Source organism: Oryza brachyantha, chromosome 4, assembly GCF_000231095.2.
Source record: "Oryza brachyantha chromosome 4, ObraRS2, whole genome shotgun sequence".
Taxonomy (NCBI): Eukaryota; Viridiplantae; Streptophyta; class Magnoliopsida; order Poales; family Poaceae; genus Oryza; species Oryza brachyantha.
The window spans coordinates 1,966,171-1,985,775 of record NC_023166.2 but is presented as its reverse complement, the minus strand read 5'-3'; the positions used below and the strand labels follow the sequence as shown (position 1 = coordinate 1,985,775).

Here is a 19,605-nt window from a genome sequence, read left to right as displayed (position 1 = left end):
ACCAAAGAGCACTTCTCTGCTTGTTAATAGTTTACATTGTTGTTATTTTGACATTTGACCATTTGTCTTATTTCAAAAATTATAAACATATCATTTATTTGTGGTGACTCGTTTCATTATTAAAAATATTTAAACATGGTCTATATTTTTACATAAATATATGAAATTTTTGAATAAAAAATATTTAAACATCATGTCAAAAGTCAACAATGACAACCATCGAAAATCGGACACCATCTGATTTTCTAAAAGTATTTAATGTTGTTGACTTTTGGACTACCACGTGAATATTGGTCTTACTCAAAAATAGTGATTTGCTCCGGTCCCACAAAAAGTATAAGTATATCGAGATACCAAATCATTTTCACTATTGGATCTAGCTGAGTAGGATGTGCACTGTTAGATCCAATGATCACAAACAATTTGATACCACGAGGTACCGGTACCTCGAGATACTTTTTGTTCCTTTTTATTGGACTGAAACAAATCTCTCAAAAATATGTATAGTTTATCTTATTATTAAAAGGGACTTAAGTACGGCTTATATTTTTTATATTTTTAAAAGGTAAATTTGATGAACAGTCAAATGCATGTCTTAAACGTCAGTGACGTCCAACGTAAATATATTGTTATTGCAGGGATAGACTTCTAAAACAAAACTGATTTATAACAGGAGGAAAATAAGGCCGGAAATGAATTAGGTGACGTATATGTAAATAAAAGGATCCATGTCTTTGGCTGCATATATGTATACTGTGCTATATATAGGTGTGTGCTCAAACACACACAAACAGATTGATAGAGAGAGATCAAGTGATTAACAATTGGTAGGTAGCTAAGATAAGCTAAGATGACATCGTTCATGGAAGCAGTGCAGCCGCCGCTGTTTCCAACGAGTACGATGGGCGCCCTGGCTCTGGGCCTGGCCGCCGTCGTCGTCATCGTGCTTGTGCACGTCGCCATGAACGCCTTTGGCCGGCGCGGGTTTCCCCCGAGCCCGGCCAGCCTACCAGTGATCGGGCACCTCCACCTGCTCCGGCCGCCGGTGCACCGCACCTTCCACGAGCTCGCCGAGCGTCTCGGCCCCCTGATGCACGTCCTTCTCGGGTCGACGCACTGCGTGGTGGCGAGCTCGGCCGACGTGGCGGCGGAGCTGATTCGCAGCCACGAGGCGAAGATCCTGGACCGGCCGCTGACGGTGGTGACCCGGCAGTTCGCGTACGACTCGGCCGGCTTCGTGTTCGCGCCCTACGGCCCGCACTGGCGCTTCGTGAAGCGGCTGTGCATGTCGGAGCTTCTCGGCCCGCGCACGGTGGAGCAGCTGCGTCCTGTGCGCCGCGTCGGTCTTGTGTCTCTGCTTGGCAGCGTGCTCCATGCTGCGCCCAGGACGGTGGACCTCACCCGCGAGCTCATCCGCATGTCCAACACGTCCATCATCCGTATGGCCGCGAGCACGGTGCCGGGCACCGTGACGGAGGAGGCGCATGAGCTGGTCAAGGTGGTGGCGGAGCTGATCGGTGCCTTTAACGCTGACGACTACATCGCCTTGTGCCGTGGGTGGGACCTGCAGGGCCTGCGAAGGCGGGCCGCCGACGTGCACCGCCGGTTCGACGCGCTGCTGGAGGAGATCATAAAGCACAAGGAGGAGGCGAGGGCGGCGAAGAAGAAGGAGCTGGAGGTAGACGGAGCCGGAGGAGGCGGCAGTGGAAAGGACCTGCTGGACATCCTGCTGGACAAGGCGGAGGACGGCGCGGCGGCGGTGAAGCTCCGCAGAGACAACATCAAGGCCATCATCATCGTAAGCTACCAAGCATCTCTTCGGACTGTTGCTTTGGAATTAAATTATTTTCCCCTATATATACCCTAAAGGACACAAACATGTTTTCCTCCTCATCATCGTCACGTGACAGATCAAACGGCTCAAAACATTTATATATAGAATATTAACACCGTATCATGGAAGGATCGCTAATTGAGATTTTTTTCTTCTCAAGTGTTCTATATTGAATTAATAATATATATATATATATCACTAATTTATGATGTATAAAATTTAAGAACTATTTATGTATCAGAAAATGTTTACACACAGGACAAACTATTTTACGAAATCGCTAGGGTTGGCGGTTAATACTGATGCTCTCCGTATTGTCCGTAACGGCGGACGTTGGCAGCTGGCTAGCACAACAATACTTCCATGGCTAACAACACATTCATACCATTTGCGGTATCAGTACACGTCACTAGGCGCTTGGCGCGACACCACTTCTATAGCTAGAAACACAGTGACGTCATCCGTAGCAGCAAAACACATTGTCTACAATAGTCTATTTATTTTCTTCAACAATTTTATATAAAAAAATATACTAAGCCTGATTAGAGTAGTTATCATGTGTGGTAACTCATGGAAAGATATATGCACTTATCGTTAACTAGTGGTTTGCTGTTATTTTATCATAGTTTATTTAAATAATCAAATTAACAAATGCTTAATATACAACAAATTCAAATATTTGGTTTATATACGTTAGCATTACAAAGAATTTATAATATCGTATATACATTATAAAATTAGATCACAGCATTAGCACGTGTATATTGCTAGTATACATATGAAAATACAAATATAATACATCACACACGCGGGCGCGCATATATATATATATATATATATATATATATATATATATATATATAACACAAAAAAGAAAGGAAGTTAAAAATATTCGTGCGTGCGCAGGACGTGGTTACTGCCGGTTCCGACACTTCGGCAGCCATGGTGGAGTGGATGCTGGCGGAGCTGATGAACCACTCGGAGGCCCTGCGCAAGGTGCGGGACGAGATCGACGGCGTGGTGGGCCGGGACAGGATCGCCGGCGAGGCCGACCTGCCCAGCCTGCCGTATCTGCAGGCAGCGTACAAGGAGACGCTGCGGCTGCGGCCGGCGGCGCCCATCGCGCACCGGCAGTCCACGGAGGAGATCCACATCCGAGGGTACAGGGTGCCGGCGCAGGCGGCAGTGTTCTTCAACTTGTGGTCCATCGGGCGCGACCCGGCCTACTGGGACGCGCCGCTGGAGTTCAGGCCGGAGAGGTTCCTCGCCGGCGGCGGTAGCGAGGGCCTGGAGCCGCGCGGGCAGCACTTCCAGTTCATGCCGTTCGGGAGCGGGAGGCGCGGATGCCCCGGCATGGGGCTGGCGCTGCAGTCGGTGCCGGCAGTAGTGGCGGCGCTCGTGCAGTGCTTCGATTGGGAATGCTCAACGGGGTGGATGGAGATAGACATGGAGGAGGGCGACGGGCTGGTGTGCGCGCGGAAGCATCCGCTGCTGCTCCACGCCCACCCGCGCCTCACCCCCTTCCCGCCGCTCCTCTAGCCCATCTATCATTCTATCCCTAGCTTCCATTCACTCAACAAAACTTGTATGACCTACTACTACACATGGATCAAGGCGTGCTAATGGGTTGGATAAAAATGGATTAAATGGGTTGGTTTTAATTTGGATTGTGTTTGGTTTGGTGTAAATGGATTGTTACTTCAAATGGTTTGGATTGGATTGGGTTATGAAGACAAATGGATTGATATGGACTGGATTTGGTTAACTGATTTCAGGTTCTAAATGGATTTAACCAATGGAGTGCAAATGGATCCTTTAATTGGGTAGATAATGAATAGGAGAATAGATATATGTGAAACCCACATGTAGAAATTGATCAAAATTTACACAAAGTTCCTTTTATACATAATAAATCATCCTACCAAATTTTAGTCAAATTTGATAAATTTTTATAGTGTGAACGCGAGGTTTACAATTTTAGACCCAAGTTTATATATACCAAATAGGTGCATGCATCCATTCTGCAAGAGTGGATTGGATCGATTTTAACCAAATAGATTGGTGCGGGTTGGGCTAAAATCGAAGCTGAATTGGTTTGGATTGGATCCTAATGAACAATAATTGGTGCAGGTTGGATGGGTAGACCAATTAGCAAAGAGATGGATTGGAGTGGATTTGAATTGGACTACAATCCATTAGCATGATGCATGTCTCCAATCAAACATTGCAAATTTCAATATCACTTGTATAACTTATGTTTTTCAAATATTCCGATTTCGATCAATATAAAAAGGCAACATGGATGTATATATTTTATACTTTGTTCGACTCCAAAGGCACAGTTCCGTTTTACATACCACCTCCCTTCCTAAAATATAAAAGTCTTTTAGGATTAGCCAAATGTATAAAACTAAGAAGCAACGCGGAATTCAACGGGAGAATGCCACTGTGATTGGTGGACAAAAGGAAGAAATTAAATAGAAGATTGAGAAAAAGAAATGCAAGTGGGACAAGTTACTATACTTTTGGTAAACATTTTTTAATTATAAAAGTTTAGACATTTTGGCACGTATGAGTAGCATATGTCATGTCATTATTGGAAAACACTTTTAAATCTCTCAAGGTGATATGTCCTTATTTTCTTGCATATATGTCATGTAAATAGTTATGGAAAAAATTAAAAAAAAAAGGCAATAACAAGATAGATTAAGGGGAAAAGGAAGAGGGATGATGGTGCCCCTCCCCCATCCTCTCCTTGTGGAGATGGCGCAGGACGCACATTCGCCTCCTGTCAGGTGGGGGCCAAGCCATATAGGGTCTCACATCTGCGTGGGGCAGCTTTGCCGCGTTGGGATCCTAGCGGGCGAAGGCTACGTCCACCAGCGCTAGCTCTACCGCCCAAGCGAAGGTGTGGAAGAAAAAATGGCTCCCAAAGGTGGGGAAAGCCAGTCGTGCCGTCAGGTAGAGGTGGAGCCGCCGGAGTGGAGCTTTGACCCCTCCGAAAGGTACGGTAACATGTTCCCTCCCATGGCTTCCTTTTCCTTTTTAGACTGCTTTTCTTATTTCTGTCGCGCCCTCTCAGCCACCGGCACCGTGATTGCCCAGCTAGGGGCGCGGCCAAAGGTGGCTCAGTCGGGGGCTCGGGGCCTCAGTCCTCCATATAATGCTTTAGGAAGCGTTAAACCCTTTGTACTCAGGCCGCACATATATATATATAATATATATATATATATATATATATATATATATATATATATATATCGGTGTTAGAAACAACCTTCAATGTGGTTGACAAAATATTCAGGAGATTAGGATAGAAACAAAGTATATCTCTAACTAATCTATCAACTGATCCATCGCTGCTTCATTATCGCATGTGTAATTGCGGCCGTAGCCATCCAGGACTCTTCCTGGTGTTCTCCTTACGCATAGCACATCATCAAACTATATTTCTAACAGATCCCTCAATCATAACTTACTAAGCTAAGATTGTGTTTAAACTCTCTAAGCTGTTGAACTGTAATTAATTTAGTGAACCCATCTGCCACCTGACCTCCAGATGAAATAAATTTAATTTCCAATTGCTTTCTGGCAACCCTTTCTCTGACAAAGTGATAGTGAACTTCTATATGCTTAATTCTAGCATGAAAAACTGGATTAGCTAACAAATAAGTCGCACCCAGATTATCACACCACAATCTAGCAGTGACAGGAACTGATATTTTCATATTTCATTCAAGAGTGTTTACACCTACATAACCTCTGTTGTTGCATTTGTAACAGCGCAACAGCCTTGTATTCTGCCTCTGTGCTTGATCTGGACACCGTTGCCTGCTTCCTGGCACTCCAGGATATTAAGTTTGACCCCAGAAATACAGCAAAACCTCCTGTGGATCTTCTGTCATCCACTGATCCTGCCCAATCTGCATTAGAGAAAGCACTAACCAGAGTAGAAGCAGACTTATCAATTCTAAGACCAAGACCAACTGAAGATCTGATATATCTCAAAATTCTTTTAACTACTAACCAATGATCTGTCAGGGGAGTATGCAAAACTGACAAACTTTATTAACTGCAAAAGAAATATCTTGTCTGGTTAAAGTTAAATATTGCAGTGCTCCAACTATAGTCCTATAGTCCTATAGTTTGTGGCAACTTGTTCACCAAGCACAGATCCATCATAGGCTATCAATTTTTCTGGCGCAGCCATAGGAGTACTAACAGGTTTACATTCTGACATTCCTGCTTTCTTTAGAAGATCAGAGGCATATTTTTCTTGAGTTAATAGTATGCTGTCACATACCTTATTAACTTCTATGCCAAGAAAATAATGCAATTCTCCAAGATCTTTGAGAGCAAAATCTTGCTTTAAGTTTCTCAATAGAACTTGAGCTACATTCTATGTAGAACTTGCTATAATTATGTCATCAGCATATATACGAACAAAGACAGTTACTCCCCCTTTGCTAAAGAAAAACAAGGAAGTGTCAGCCTTTGATGCCTTGAACCCAAGATCACACAGTTTGGTACTCAACCTACAGTACCATGCTCTTGGTGCCTGTTTTAGCCCATATAAAGCTTTATCTAATTTGCAAATAAAATTAGGCTTACTCTTGTCTTCCTATCCCGGAGGCTGTCTCATGTATACCTCCTCTTCAAGTAAACCGTGAAGAAAAGCATTTTGAACATCCAATTGTCTAAGGCACCATCCCCTGGATACATCAATGGCCAAAATAGCCCTAATAGTAGCAGCTTTAACAACTGGACTGAAGATATCCTCATAGTCAATACCATATCATTGTGTAAAGCCTTTTGCTACCAATCGAGCTAAGTTGCCATCTGCTTTCCTCTTAATCTTATAGACCCACTTGCAATCAATAATATTTTTGCTAGATTGATGAGATACTAGATGCCAAGTTTTATTGTTCATTAGTGCCAAGAACTCAGTATCCATAGCATTTTGCCAGTTTCGGTCGGCCAAAGCTTCTGCTAAACACTGCGGTTCACCATTAGAAGCTAAAAAACCGTACCTGACTGTTCCATCTGTATGCTCCGTTGCAGCCTTGTGACGGGTCTGTGACTGGTGAAGTCAGTGTCTCCTGTGCGCTGTTGCTGCTGCCCGATGCGGGTGCTGCTGCTGCTGGACGTGTCGCTGGCATCCACGTGCTGCTGCTGCCAGCTGGAGGCGGGAGCTAGTACCACCGGGTCTGCGACGACTCGGAGTTAGCGCCGGCACCACCGAAATTAGCACCGGCACCACCGAAATCAGCGCCGGCACTAGGTTCTGCACCGCCTGAAGCCTCAAGATTAGCGCCATGATTAGCTTCAGGATCAGCATAGGTTTCCACGCCAGGTTCCGGATCTTCTGTGTCCGGATCATTAGTGATTGTACTTTCTTCACCATGGCTAGCTGCATGCTCATAAAAAATATTAGTTTCTTCAGAGGGACTATTAAGCACATGATCATTTAATTGCATACCCCTACTGATTGTGCTGGGATTTAGCACGGATGGCGGCAGCAAGGAAAGTTCGGCCCTAAGTCTGGGTCCGGCTTTGGGGTGAAGACTAGCAAAGGGAAATATTTCCTCATCAAAGACATCTCTGGAGATATAAACTGTCACATCCGGAGTATCGTCCTAAGTCTAAATCGTAAAAAGAAATCCGTAAATAACAATTGGCTTAATTAACTCAGGAAAAATCCCTCTAAAAGGAATTAATTCAATTAAATCGAGGCTCGTAAATCGACTAACAGGATTTAAATTTAAATTGCAGAAGTATAAAATTTGGCCAAACAAATTAATTTAAAACTCGGCAAAAGTGGGGTTTTCCTTTTTCCCTCCTTTTTCCTTTCTTTTTCTCTTCCTTCTCAAATTGGGCTGAAGTCCAATTTTCCTCCCTCTCTCTTTTTCCTTTTCTTTTTCTTTTTCTTTTCCTTCCCGGGCCGGCCTAGCCGAGCCGGCCCACTCCTCCTCGGCCGGCCCAGCCGAGCCGGCCTCCCTCCGCCCGCCAGCGCGTGCCCCCGCCTGCGCCGCGGCTTCGGCCCAGCTCGCCGCGACGCCCGTGCCGCGAGTCCGCGCCGCCTCCCTCCTCTCTCTCGCGCCACTGATAGGTGGGGCCCACCTGTCAGTGACTGCTTCGGCCGCCGCGCCCGCGCCGCGCCGCGTCCGAGCCGGACTCCGCGCCGTCGCCGCAACCGCCGCCGCCGCATCCGCCGCCGCCGAGACCGCGTCGTCACCGACTCGGTCTCCAACCTCCGCCCGCCCTAGCCGGTGCCGCCACCCTATAAATCCCGAGCCGCCACGCGCCGTCGCTCACTTTCCACCGTCGCTCGTGTCGCCGCCGCGCTGCTGCCTCTCGCCGCCGCCGCGCAACTTCGCCGTCGGACGCCTTCGCCGCTGTCCAGCCGCGTCATCACCTCCGCGCCGCTGTCGCCGACCGATCGCCATCCTCGTCGTCGCCGGTGAGCGTCCCCGCGCCGCGCATTCCTCCGTCGCGCCGTCACCGTCGCGCCCGGTCGCCTCGCCGCCGCCGATCGATCTCCGTCGCCACCGCCGATCTCCCGCACCCGCCCGCGTCGCCACCTCCGCCTCGGTCTCGCCGACCCGCCCGCGCCCTCGCCGCCGCCGGTGAGCCCCCGCACCCTCCTCCCCTCTTTCTCCCCCTTTCCGGCCGACCGCCGCTGAGTCGCGCGCCGTCGCCGGACGAGACCGAAGCTCGCCGCTCCCGCCGGTCGCTATGGTCGTCGTCGCCTCCGCGTCGCCGACGTCTGGCCGCCGTTGCTTGCGCCCGCGCGTGCCGCGCCGTCACCGCTCACCAGTCGCCGTCGCCGCTGTCCTTCCACCGCCGCCGTGCCTCGCCGCCTCGGCCGTCGTCGTCGTCGCGCCGTCGCCGCCCGCCGGTTGTCGCCTTCGCGCCGTCGCCGTGCGCCGCCGCCGCCGCGTCACCCGCCGCTCCCGCCGGTCGCCGCCGTCCGCCCGCGTCGCGCTCTGCCCTGTTCCTATCTCGCTGACGAGTGGGTCCCACCCGTCAGTCTCCCCCCGCGCCCCTCCTTCCTCTCTCCTCCCGTGGGTCCCGCGTGTCAGTCTCTCCCTCTCCCCTTCTCTCACCGACAGGTGGTCCCCACCTGTCAGCCGTCAGTTTCCTCTCTCCTCGCTGACGTCAGCAGCCCCATTAATTGCGCAATAATTGATTTAGGACTTTTCTGTTTAGTTAAAAAACCCAGAAAACTTCTAAAATTCATAAGTAATTCATCTAGTCTCCGTTTAGGTCCATTCAAATTTCATTAAATTCATAAAATTATCAAGAATCCATTAAAAATAGTTTCTTTTGCTGTTTCAGTAGAGTTTGTGCCTGTTTTATTTATTTTTGTGCTTTATCGCTTAGATTCGGACCCCGCTGAAGAGCCGGTTTACTTCGAGATCGTCGCCGAAGTTCCCCAAGGGCCAGAGCAAGGCAAGTGACACTCATCCTTGAACATATTGAACCCATTATTGCAAATTCCTTGCTTATTTATTTCAAATATGCATTGTCTTAATTAAAGTACTTACTTTATGCTATTTTCGGGTAAACCTTATTATTATGCCGTTGTTTATCCAACTTTATTCATTGCTGGACCAGGGGTAAATTGACTAGAGTTAGGCCTAGGTTAATGCTTAGCCATGCTTAGAACAAATAGCTCATGGGATCACATTTAATCATGCTTAGTTCTGAATAGCTCAGATATTGATTCACTACCCGGTTCGGGTTAATGTCAACTAAAATATTGATAATGGTGGGCTGTGGGTGCATGGTTTTGAGAGTCGCACCCATGGTAATTAAGGACCGGTTCACGGGAAACCCTGGAAGTAATTAAGTGCTAACCACATGCCGAAATGGGTAAGGTGGGATTTGGAGCATGACTTCGAACTATTTGACGTACCCAGGCAAGGGTAGGCGTGATGGAGTATGGACGGGCAATCGTGGTGTAACGAAAGCTTCTCCTGCTTCCGGATCTACCAAGGCACAAGAGGGGACTGCCCGACTTGGTGTAAAGGAGGGGGTGAAACCTGAAGTGTGGTGCGATTAAATAGGGAGGGTTGTGTAACGGGTCCTATCACGGTCTCCTTTCCGGTATGCCGTGGTGGTATGTCGGCGCACGTTCAAGTGTAGTGGAGTCGTGTCTTGTGGGTACAGTAGTACACCTCTGATCAGAGTATAAACTATTCGAATAGCCGTGCCCACGGTTACGGGCGAACTCCCAGCTTCACTGTGATTAGTGAACCCTAATAACTTGAGTAAATTTGTTATCACTTGGGACTACTGCAACGTGGTGTAACGTTGAGTAGTGGTTGGGTCTGTTGCAACGTGGTGTAACGTTGGACAGGGTTGTGGTACTTTACAACTGCTTATTTTATTTATGCTTTACTGTACTTAATTACCTTTATTCTTTAAGCTCTGTTATTTATTTAAACTGCTGCTTTATCGCAACTACCCCTAGCCTGTCCTTGTAAATCCCGTTGCATCATTTATTCTCCCCTTGTCCGTGTTACTTGTTGAGTATGGTGGTTTGTACTCAGCCTTGTTTAACTTTCCCAACCCAGAGCTAGAAGCAGAGTCCGATGGAGGTGCCTCTCAGGAGTGAGCTGTTCCGCCGTCGAAGTGTTGCCTGTGGACTGGAGCCGTACCCGCTAGAGCTAGTCTACCCTTTGTTTTTCTTTCCGCTGCATTTCCGCTAGGATAAGTGTAATTTTCAGTTGTTTCTAAGAACGATGGTTATGTAATCAACATTGTCTTTTTGTGTACCCTGGCAGGTCCTGGACAGGGATTTAATACACAATTAAGTTCAGAAATTCGTGTGAGAAATTTCTGGGCGTGACAGAAAGGTACACTGTTTAGATCTAAACTGAAGTTTGCGGGTATTGTAGGGTCTAAGATTTGGCCAACACGCACATCCAAAAGTTCGCAAGGAAGCATAATTTGGTTTTTGATGTAGGGGTCGCTCTAGAGGCGTGGAATACTGTATGACCTTACTCGGTGTGCGGTTGATTAGATATGTAGCTGCATGGAAAGCTTCGCCCCAGAATTTTAACGGCATGGATGCATGTGCAAGAAGTGAGAGACCGACTTCAACAATGTGTGGATGTTTGCGTTCTGCGGACCCGTTCTGTTGATGAGCATATGGGCAAGAGACATGATGGGTAATGCCAATCTTAGTAAAAAAGGAGTGGAGTTTTTCATATTCTCCCCCCTCCCAACCTTTCAATAAGTTGCTGAAACTCATAAAATTTTTGAATAACCTCAGATTTTTTTCTTAAGCAAATAAATCCAAGTGAATTTACTGAAATCGTCTATGAAACTAACATAATATTTTCTGCCACCAACAGAATCGGGTGCAGGACCCCAGACATCAGAAAACACAAGTTCTAGAGGTTGTTGAGACACACTAGATTTTGAATATGGAAGCTGATGACTTTTAGCCTGTTGGCAAGCATCACACACTGGACTCACTAAGATCTCCTAAGCATGGGAGATTATTATTCTTTACTGCCTTCTACATAACAGCAAGAGACGGATGAACTAAGCGATTGTGCCACTTGGAGATGGTGGGTTTGACAACTCCGAGACTTTGCTTGGATGCTGGTGACGAAGTTGGTTGTGGTATGGGGTATAGGCAATTGCGACATGGCCCTAGGAAGAAGACTCCTCGTTCCCTGATCCTTGATAGCAAAGAAATTTGGGTGAATTTCAACAAAGGCATGATTATCAAGAGCTAGACGTCTAGCAGATACGAGATTCTTGCAAAATATTTCTTAGCTCTAGATTACGCATAGGGGTATGAATCAAAGAATGACCAATGTGCCTGGTGAAGATCTGATCTTTCCCGTTGTACTTTTCACGAGTTGTTAGCTTCTCCAAGTATCTGGTGATGTCATCAGTAGCACCGGTATTGACATACCAGTTGGGATCTATCCCATATGATGCTGCACTAGCAACCTTGTTGTGTCGCAAAACCGACTCGTCGTATCAGCAGTCAGCAATCACGTGGCTTAGTTTGCCACACAGTTGACACATGGGGCGCGGTGGCCTGTTACTGTTTGTGCGCCCACCGCCCTTATTACCACGGCCGCGACCACCGCGATCTCCGCGCCCAGCGTCACCGCGACCACCATGATTGGCGTTGTTGTAGGCGCTGTTGTAGTTGTTGTAGCCGCTGGTCTTGTTACCACATTTGGCACTGTTCACCGAGCAACTTGGGGCCGAGTGGCGAAGCTTTTGCCTGGATTCAAAGCTCATTAGTTGAGAGTATAATTCAGAGAATGTGACAGTCTCTGTACGCCCAACAAGAGATGAAACAACGGGCTCATAATCATCATCCAGGCCTACAAGAATGTAAGACATCATATCTTCATCATCGAATGGTTTGCCAGCAGCTGACATCTCATTGGCGAGTGACTTCATCTTGCTGATGTAGTCGGCCACACTGAGTTCGCCCTTATGGGTCGTCGCCAGTGCGAGACGCGTGTTCAAGGCTCGCACCTTTGACTGTGATGACAGCATCTCAATGATGGACTTCCATGCTTGCGCCGTAGTCTCCATATTGATCACCTGAGTCAAAATTTCTTTAGATAGAGTGGACAACAAGAAACCAAGAACCTGTTGATCGGCTGCAATCAGGGATTCGAACTCCGGGTTGCTTGTCTTGGTAACTTGATCGCCTGGTTTGACGTCAATCATGGCTGGAGGAGCTTGTGTTGCGCTGGTGAGGTAGCCTTCCATGCGTGCACCACGAACGATCGGAAGGATCTATGCCTTCCATAGGAGAAAATTGGTCCTGGTGAGCTTCTCAGGAACAATCTGGCCGGAGAGTGGATTGGTGGCGGCATTGGAAGAGCTAGCCATCGCAAGATGCGATCTATGCGTGGCCGAGAAGGCTCTAATACCATATAATGATTTCAGGAAGCATTAAACCCTTTGTACTCGGGCCGCACATATATATATATCGGTGTTGGAAACAACCTCCAACGTGGTTGACAAAATATTCAAGAGATTAGGATAGAAACAAAGTATATCTCTAACTAATCTATCAACTAATCCATTGCCGCTTCATTATCACATGTGTAGTTGCGGCCGTAGCCATCCAGGACTCCTCCTGGTGTTATCACGTGCACACATACACACATATACCTTAAGCATAGCACATTTGTTAGCAACCTAGTTCTCAAATCCTCAACACCAATTCAAATATCAAACATCCAGTACAAGTGGCAGTCTCCAACAAAAGAGAAAGGAACACAGAATGATGAACTAGGGAAATACAAGCATTGGAAGGTTCTAGAAGCTTCTAGACTAGGTAGAGGAAGAGGAAGGTTAGAGAGAGATCGACAAGGGTTGCCCACCGGCCGCCCAGGTCGCCACCGCCGCCGCCAAGAGCTTCTGCTCATCTATTCTGTCCGTTTCCCTCCCTTGAGTTGTTCTCACTGTATATATATATGCAGATGTATTGCTACTCCTTGTGCTTGCTAGTGCTCTGCTTGCAACCTGACAATCCCAGCCCATGTGTGGCCCAACTAGATCCTGACAATACCCTCTTCTTAAAATTTGACTTGTCCTCAAGTCAATACAATGTAATTGTAATTAGCAAGTTGTAGGATTTGCCAATGCACCAGGATCCCATGGTGTGTGATGTTCCTTGATACGAGCAGCAAACCAGCCAATGCCCATAAGACTAATAGCCCAAGACATCTTGCCAAAGCCAAGCATAGGTCTTAACAATCCCATTCCCTGGAATTTTAGCTTGTCTGTAAGCTGAAGACATGGAAACACGCAAATGCTCTGAACTACTTGGTTCCATGCGTTGTGCAGCATCTTGAGACTAAAAAACAAATGAATTGTTGCATTGGACAGTACAGTAATGCATTGAGCCCTCTATGTTGCAGTTGTTGTCCAGGATTTTCATCATTGTTTCCACAGGCTTCAATTTTTTTGACTTGATAGTATGTCTTTAGCAATACCAACTTAGTTGTGAGACCATCAAGAACCCACTGTCTTTGCTGGTGTTTGCTAGAAATTCTAGCCAACATGATGGCAAGCCAATCACCCATAAGATGGTCTTGATAGTTGACATGGAATTGTCTATCTTGTTTCTTTCTTAGCCAATGATTTATATCTTCCGCATCACAGAGTAAGCTTGTAGGTGCTGATTCCATCACATGGTGAAACCATTTTTCCTAAAGATTGAGTAGAATTTTCCCATTGATACAGTGGTGGAAGGTTAACACCATCTGTGTCCAAGATAGTTGTGTCCAAGATAGCTGTAATCTAACATTGTCAAACATTTGCCTTGGCTCACATGACTGGACAAGATGGGTCCACCCAAAAATAATCACATATCACATATCAACAGTTGAAGCTCTATCCACTGTCTCTCCAACAATGTCATACTACTTAAGAATTTTGAACATTATCCCTACCAACAGTGAGCTCATATGTACTTCGATCATGATTTGGTGAATCCATACAAGAAGTTGATTGATATTTAGATGACCGAAGAGAGCAGTTAACCATCCTAGTTAATTGAGCAAATAGATAGCAATGTGAATACAACTCACACAAGAAATTCATTTCTTTGCTACCTGATAGCTGGTTCTGTTCCACATCTGTTGCACTTGAAGTAACCAAAAGTCTCAAAAATAAATTACAATTGTGCCATTTTTCCAGCCTCGCAAATGATGGCCCAAGGAACAATGGTTCAGGTTCACAAGTAACAAGTGTAGTTTCTCTATTAGCAACTACTGTATAACTGACCCACCAGGATAACTTTTCATAAACTCCAACAGTGATAACAAGCTCAATGCTTCGTCAATTATCACCCAAACAAAATTAAGGAATACCATTCCAGCCAATCATCGAACACAATCTCATGTGGGCGAACTTTGCCATCACCTGGATCCCACACTAATGGCATCAACACGACATGTAGGAATTTCAGTGGTTCCTTGTCGAGTATCTTTCTCTTCATCCACTTCTCCATTCCCTTGTCAACCATGAGTCTCGACCATCTTGCTTCAGTTGTTGGCAGCCAGGGTATCAATAGATGTTCTCCAAACCAACAACAATTGACTGCCAGCCAAGATACTAGTCGTGACTTCAATCCTTTAATTACTATAGCTGACCAAGGAGGTGGCCATGGATTTCTCTTGGGGTGCTCCATTAGCAGCCTCTTGTCACAAATGGGACAATTCAACAAACAGATGGTGCTCATAGGTGTGTCATGCTTGATGTAGCTAACCATCCTCGATGAGAAGGGATCCACAGGCTGAACAGAGGTTGGAACGCCCTTGGATGCACTTGCTCTGGTTTGGAACGCGGTTGTGGCTTGATTGGTGCTACCCTTGATATCCAGGCCAACATCAAACACTTGGTGGGTGTCAATTTTGTAGCACCAACACCACGATCAAGCCACACCATGAAGCACATGGCAGCCGTCAAAGCACGCACGTCCGTGTTGTGGCTTTGACTTGCCATCGTGGACGCGATGGCGTTGCTGGAGTACACGGTCGAGTCCTTAGTTGGCGTTGGAGTTGGTTCTCTCTGGAATTGTGGAGATGCTGCAACCTTGATATCGCTTGATGTCTTAGTGATAATGGAGGTACAGAATTCCTCAGAAACCATGCGCCTCATATCTCTCTTCTTAACAAACATCTCCAATAGTCGATCAAGCTTCTCTTCATATCAACGCTGGGCATCTCTCATTTCTTATTTTAACAAATGCACTGCTTCATCTCGAGCGATATTCTCCTCACGCATGACAAGGAAAATATCTTCCTCGAACACCTCCTGCTGGTTGGACATTTCGTCGAACAAGTTGCGGGCACCAGTGCCATGAGCACCTCCTTTGACCAAATCTTCCTCCCTATTGGATTGTGGTCTTCCCAACATGTCCATCATGAAGAATCCCACGAACCGAGTGGCTCTGGTACCAAGTTGTTAGCAACCTAGTTCTCAAATCCTCAACACCAATTCAAATATCAAATATGCAATACAAGTGGCAGTCTCCAACAAAAGAGAAAGGAACACAAAATGATGAACTAGGTAAATACAAGCATTGAAAGGTTCTAGAAGCTTCTAGACTAGGTAGAAGATTGAGGAAGGTTAGAGAGAGATCGACAAGGGTTGCCCACCGGCCACCCAAGTCGCCACTGCTGCCACCAAGAGCTTCTGCTCGTCTATTATGTCCGTTTCCCTCTCTTAAGTTGTTCTCACTGTACATATATATGCAGATGTATTGCCGCTCCTTGTGCTTGCTAGTGCTCTACTTGCAACCTGACAATCCCAGCCCATGTATGGCCCAACTAGATCCTGACAACATTATCAAACTATATTTCTAACACTCCAGCGATGGCGGTGCTGCCACCCAGGAGCCAGAGCTCGGGACGGGACCGTCGGGTTGCCCGCAGGTGGCTCGCGCGTCATCGGCGGCAGAGAGCCCGCCACCAATGACGCACCAGAGACAAGAGCGGTGATGGTGCACGTGGAACCCAGCCCCAAAGCAGGGACCTCGAATGAGCTGCGCCAAGTGAAGCCACCGGGACATCGCCGCGTCAGGAGCCGATGCCACCACGCGCCCCATCGCTGGAGCCCGTGCTGTCGCCAGCGGTCGATGCTTCAGCCGCTATGTCCCGGGCCGCCCCATCGCCAACCGCTTATTCGGGCCTATCGTCGGGGCGGCCTCGGTCTTCTACGCGCATCACTCCTTGCTCCGAGCCCCTCTTTCAGGCGCTAGAGGAGGTCAGCAACACCATTCTATGAGGTCTTGTAGCCTAAGTGCAGAACATGGAGGGTGCATGGGCTCCGGGCTCATCCGGCGGGAGTGGGCGTTGGTCGAGGAGGCAAAGGCTCGGGCGGAGGAACTGGGGAACACCGGGCGCTTGGCCAGATGGAGAAGCTGGCGGCGCAGAAAGCGCAGCTGGATGGGGTGTTGAGGGAGACGGAGGAGAAGCGGATCGCCTCCGGCGTCTCCGTCGTTCTGCTGAATGCGGCGGCAAGGGTGGATTTGTGCGACGCTTATGCCACATCCAGCGAGTCCGTCCGGCGAGCCCACACTATAGTGGAGGAGAGGGCGCGTGCCGTGTAGAGCGCCGACGCCGAGCTCGGGGCACTGGACCGGCGAGCCCGACACCTGGACGCGCGGGAGGAGACGCTGCGTGACACGGAGGCCACCGTCGCAGACACCGAGAGTTCGCTCCGCCACGCGGAGGACGAGGTGGCCGAGCGAACGTGTGCCCTCGAGGACACGGAGCAGGGTCTGCTGCTGGGGCTGGCAGCGTTAGATCATATAGTTTAATCTTGTCCATTTAGTTAAGTTAGTTTTCTTCCATCGTTTGTTTACAGCATGCATTGTAATAGCTGACTGTGATTCAGTCATCTGCCCTTTTTTTTCTTTAGTTTTTCAGTTTTTAGTGGCCTGTCAGGGAATAATTCGTGGGATGGCATGTCAAGCTTAACCAGCTGTTTAATAGGTCAGAGTTGTATGTAATAAACTCCAGTAGAGGAGGAGAATAAATAGAAGAGAAAACAGAAAATCTGCAAGCAGTTCACAGCACCAAAACACTGCATTTGCTCTGTTAGGATAGTTCTTCGGTTTACTATTCATCATCCAAAATCTTCAGTTTCGTCAGGTTTTAGCTACCAAATCATGCGGGTGCTGATTGGAGGACACACTGCTGACATTTGGTATCAGAGCGTTGGCCGGCGGCGAAGATGTCGTCTGGACGACGCAGCAGCGGAAGTGGCGTCAGTGGAGGCAGTGGCAGCGGCCGCGGTGGGTGGCAACGTGGTGGCGGGGAATGGCACAGACGGCGGGAAACTGTTTTTAGCACACCACTCGTGTGCTTGTATCTCATCTAAATAGTTATAAAAAATATTAAAAAAATTTTATAAGATAGATTGATATGAGTTATATCACTCTATAAACATGCAAGTTTAAATTTAACTGCTATAAGTTGTAACAAAAAATACAAAAGTAAACTGAAACTAGTATACGTACCTTCATAATTATTTTCGTTATTTTTGTTATATACGTAGAAGTCGAATTTAAACTTGCATATTTGTGGAGTAAAATAACTCATATTAATTTATCTTATCAAATTTTTTATATTTTTTGATGACTATATAGATGACACGCAAGTAATAGGTGGACATCTATCCTGCCTATGCCGAGTATTGCAAGGATTGGGCAGCTCTCTCGGTGATTCTCCAAGCGGTGTCGCGTGAGATGTTGCGTGCAGTGGACATGGCGAAGGCCCTGTGAGATGCGATCAAAACCATGCGAGTTGGAGTTGATCACGTCCGTGTAGCGACGGAACAAGGATTCAGGCAGCAAACAATTCAAGTCTAGTTTGGTTATAAGAAGGTCTTCAAGAAGAGGTCGACTCCGGTGTATTTTATTTATAGTATAATTTAATCCAGACCACTGATCTATTTTTATCGGACGGCTATGATTAAATTATACTACCAAAAATTTTAAGTGTAGTAGAATTTTAAAAGAGCAATATCGTCCTTTTACTGTGATAGTAAGCGGCCCTTGACAGGCTTTTTTGATCCGTGCATAATGTGACCGTCGCAACCACTTCCACTACGCCGCATGCGCGGATCCCATCTTTGCCTCCGACCTTTACCCCTCCTGCACCGCGCCGGTGGCGTCCCCCGCCGGGTCCGAGCCTGCCACCGGGGTTTGATTATGTTTTCGTTTTTGGAGGCATGGGCATGGCAGGCAAGCACGATTGTCAAGGCAACGAGCATGCTGTTATCACAAACAATAGTTTATTAGTGATATTCACTGAATGCTGATGGGAAGAACTGACTGATGCTAATGGCCTAATTAATTAACCTGCTTTGTGTGGGCGCGAGATTATGCTAAATTACTGAATCATGATGGAAAGAACTATCCGAATGCTGCTACGCGCTGAGCTTTTCACTATCAATACTTGTGCTACATGTTGTGCAGCAACCATGGAATTGTGGCCGAGCAAAACAAGGAGGCAGGGAGCCCAGATTTCGCCTAAAAAGAAGCAACATAACATTTGCACTGACTCGGAGTAGAAAATTTTCACAGCAAATGTATTGATCACAGGAAGTAAGTAGAAAACACTCCAATTCCCACAGGAAATGTTTTGTTTTTTACATAGGGCTTACATGTCCAAGTGCATTACATATTCACTGAACCGATATTTCAGAATTCTTGGTTCAGCTGTTCAGTTTGTTTTTAATATTGATGGCACTCATTCCGACTATTGCACAAACCACTTGGAACATATGGCATTCAGCAATCTGGTATATATGACCTTAAAAAATCACGGCCTTTTGATAAATGACACCAGTATCTCCATGTTTCCACGTTCCAAACATCCATTACAATCATCAAGAACCTGTTGATCTGAAAAATTGGCATTCTTGGTCCTACGTAATAGTACTGGAGGAGGTTGCCACTGATGATGTTGCTGCTGCCGTTGCAGGGTAAGCATCCACATGAGGCATTGCTCCCGGTGAGGTGGTGGTGGTGGCGGTGGTGGCTGGCCGTGGCCTTGGTCCGCCGGGCTTCCTCGGCGGCGCGCTTCAGCTGCTGCAGCAACTGCACCTGCGCCATCGCTCGACACTCCTCGGCGCTCCGATGCACGATCGTCATCCTCATCTACTCCTCCTCCAGAACCGCCTCTGTCGCCGCGCTGCAGAAGAGGACGAGGAGGAGGAATCCGACGGCGCGCCGCAGAAGAGGAAGAGGAAGAGCACCCTCT

The 19,605-nt window shown here is 47.2% G+C and overlaps 1 protein-coding gene and 1 non-coding gene across 2 annotated transcripts; one reads left to right on the top strand and one right to left on the bottom strand.

The window, feature by feature from the left end:
- The first annotated feature begins 784 nt into the window (after positions 1-784).
- Positions 785-3,603, top strand: LOC102716963 (cytochrome P450 93G1-like). Its single transcript, XM_040522956.1, has 2 exons — positions 785-1,798; positions 2,741-3,603. Exons 1-2 carry the CDS (start codon positions 851-853, stop codon positions 3,371-3,373), a joined length of 1,581 nt encoding a protein of 526 aa, XP_040378890.1. The 5' UTR covers positions 785-850; the 3' UTR covers positions 3,374-3,603.
- Positions 3,604-12,093: 8,490 nt separating this feature from the next.
- Positions 12,094-12,232, bottom strand: LOC121054325. The gene has a single exon (XR_005811729.1). It is a non-coding gene; the product is annotated as a small nucleolar RNA Z247 (small nucleolar RNA).
- Between the last annotated feature and the right edge of the window lie 7,373 nt (positions 12,233-19,605).

Excerpts from the sequence above, each read along its gene's own strand:
- LOC102716963 (XM_040522956.1), top strand. The coding sequence starts at position 851 with ATGACATCGTTCATGGAAGCAGTGCAGCCGCCGCTGTTTCCAACGAGT. Across the intron at positions 1,799-2,740 it reads ACATCAAGGCCATCATCATC|GACGTGGTTACTGCCGGTTC; the intron begins GTAAGCTACCAA and ends GTGCGTGCGCAG.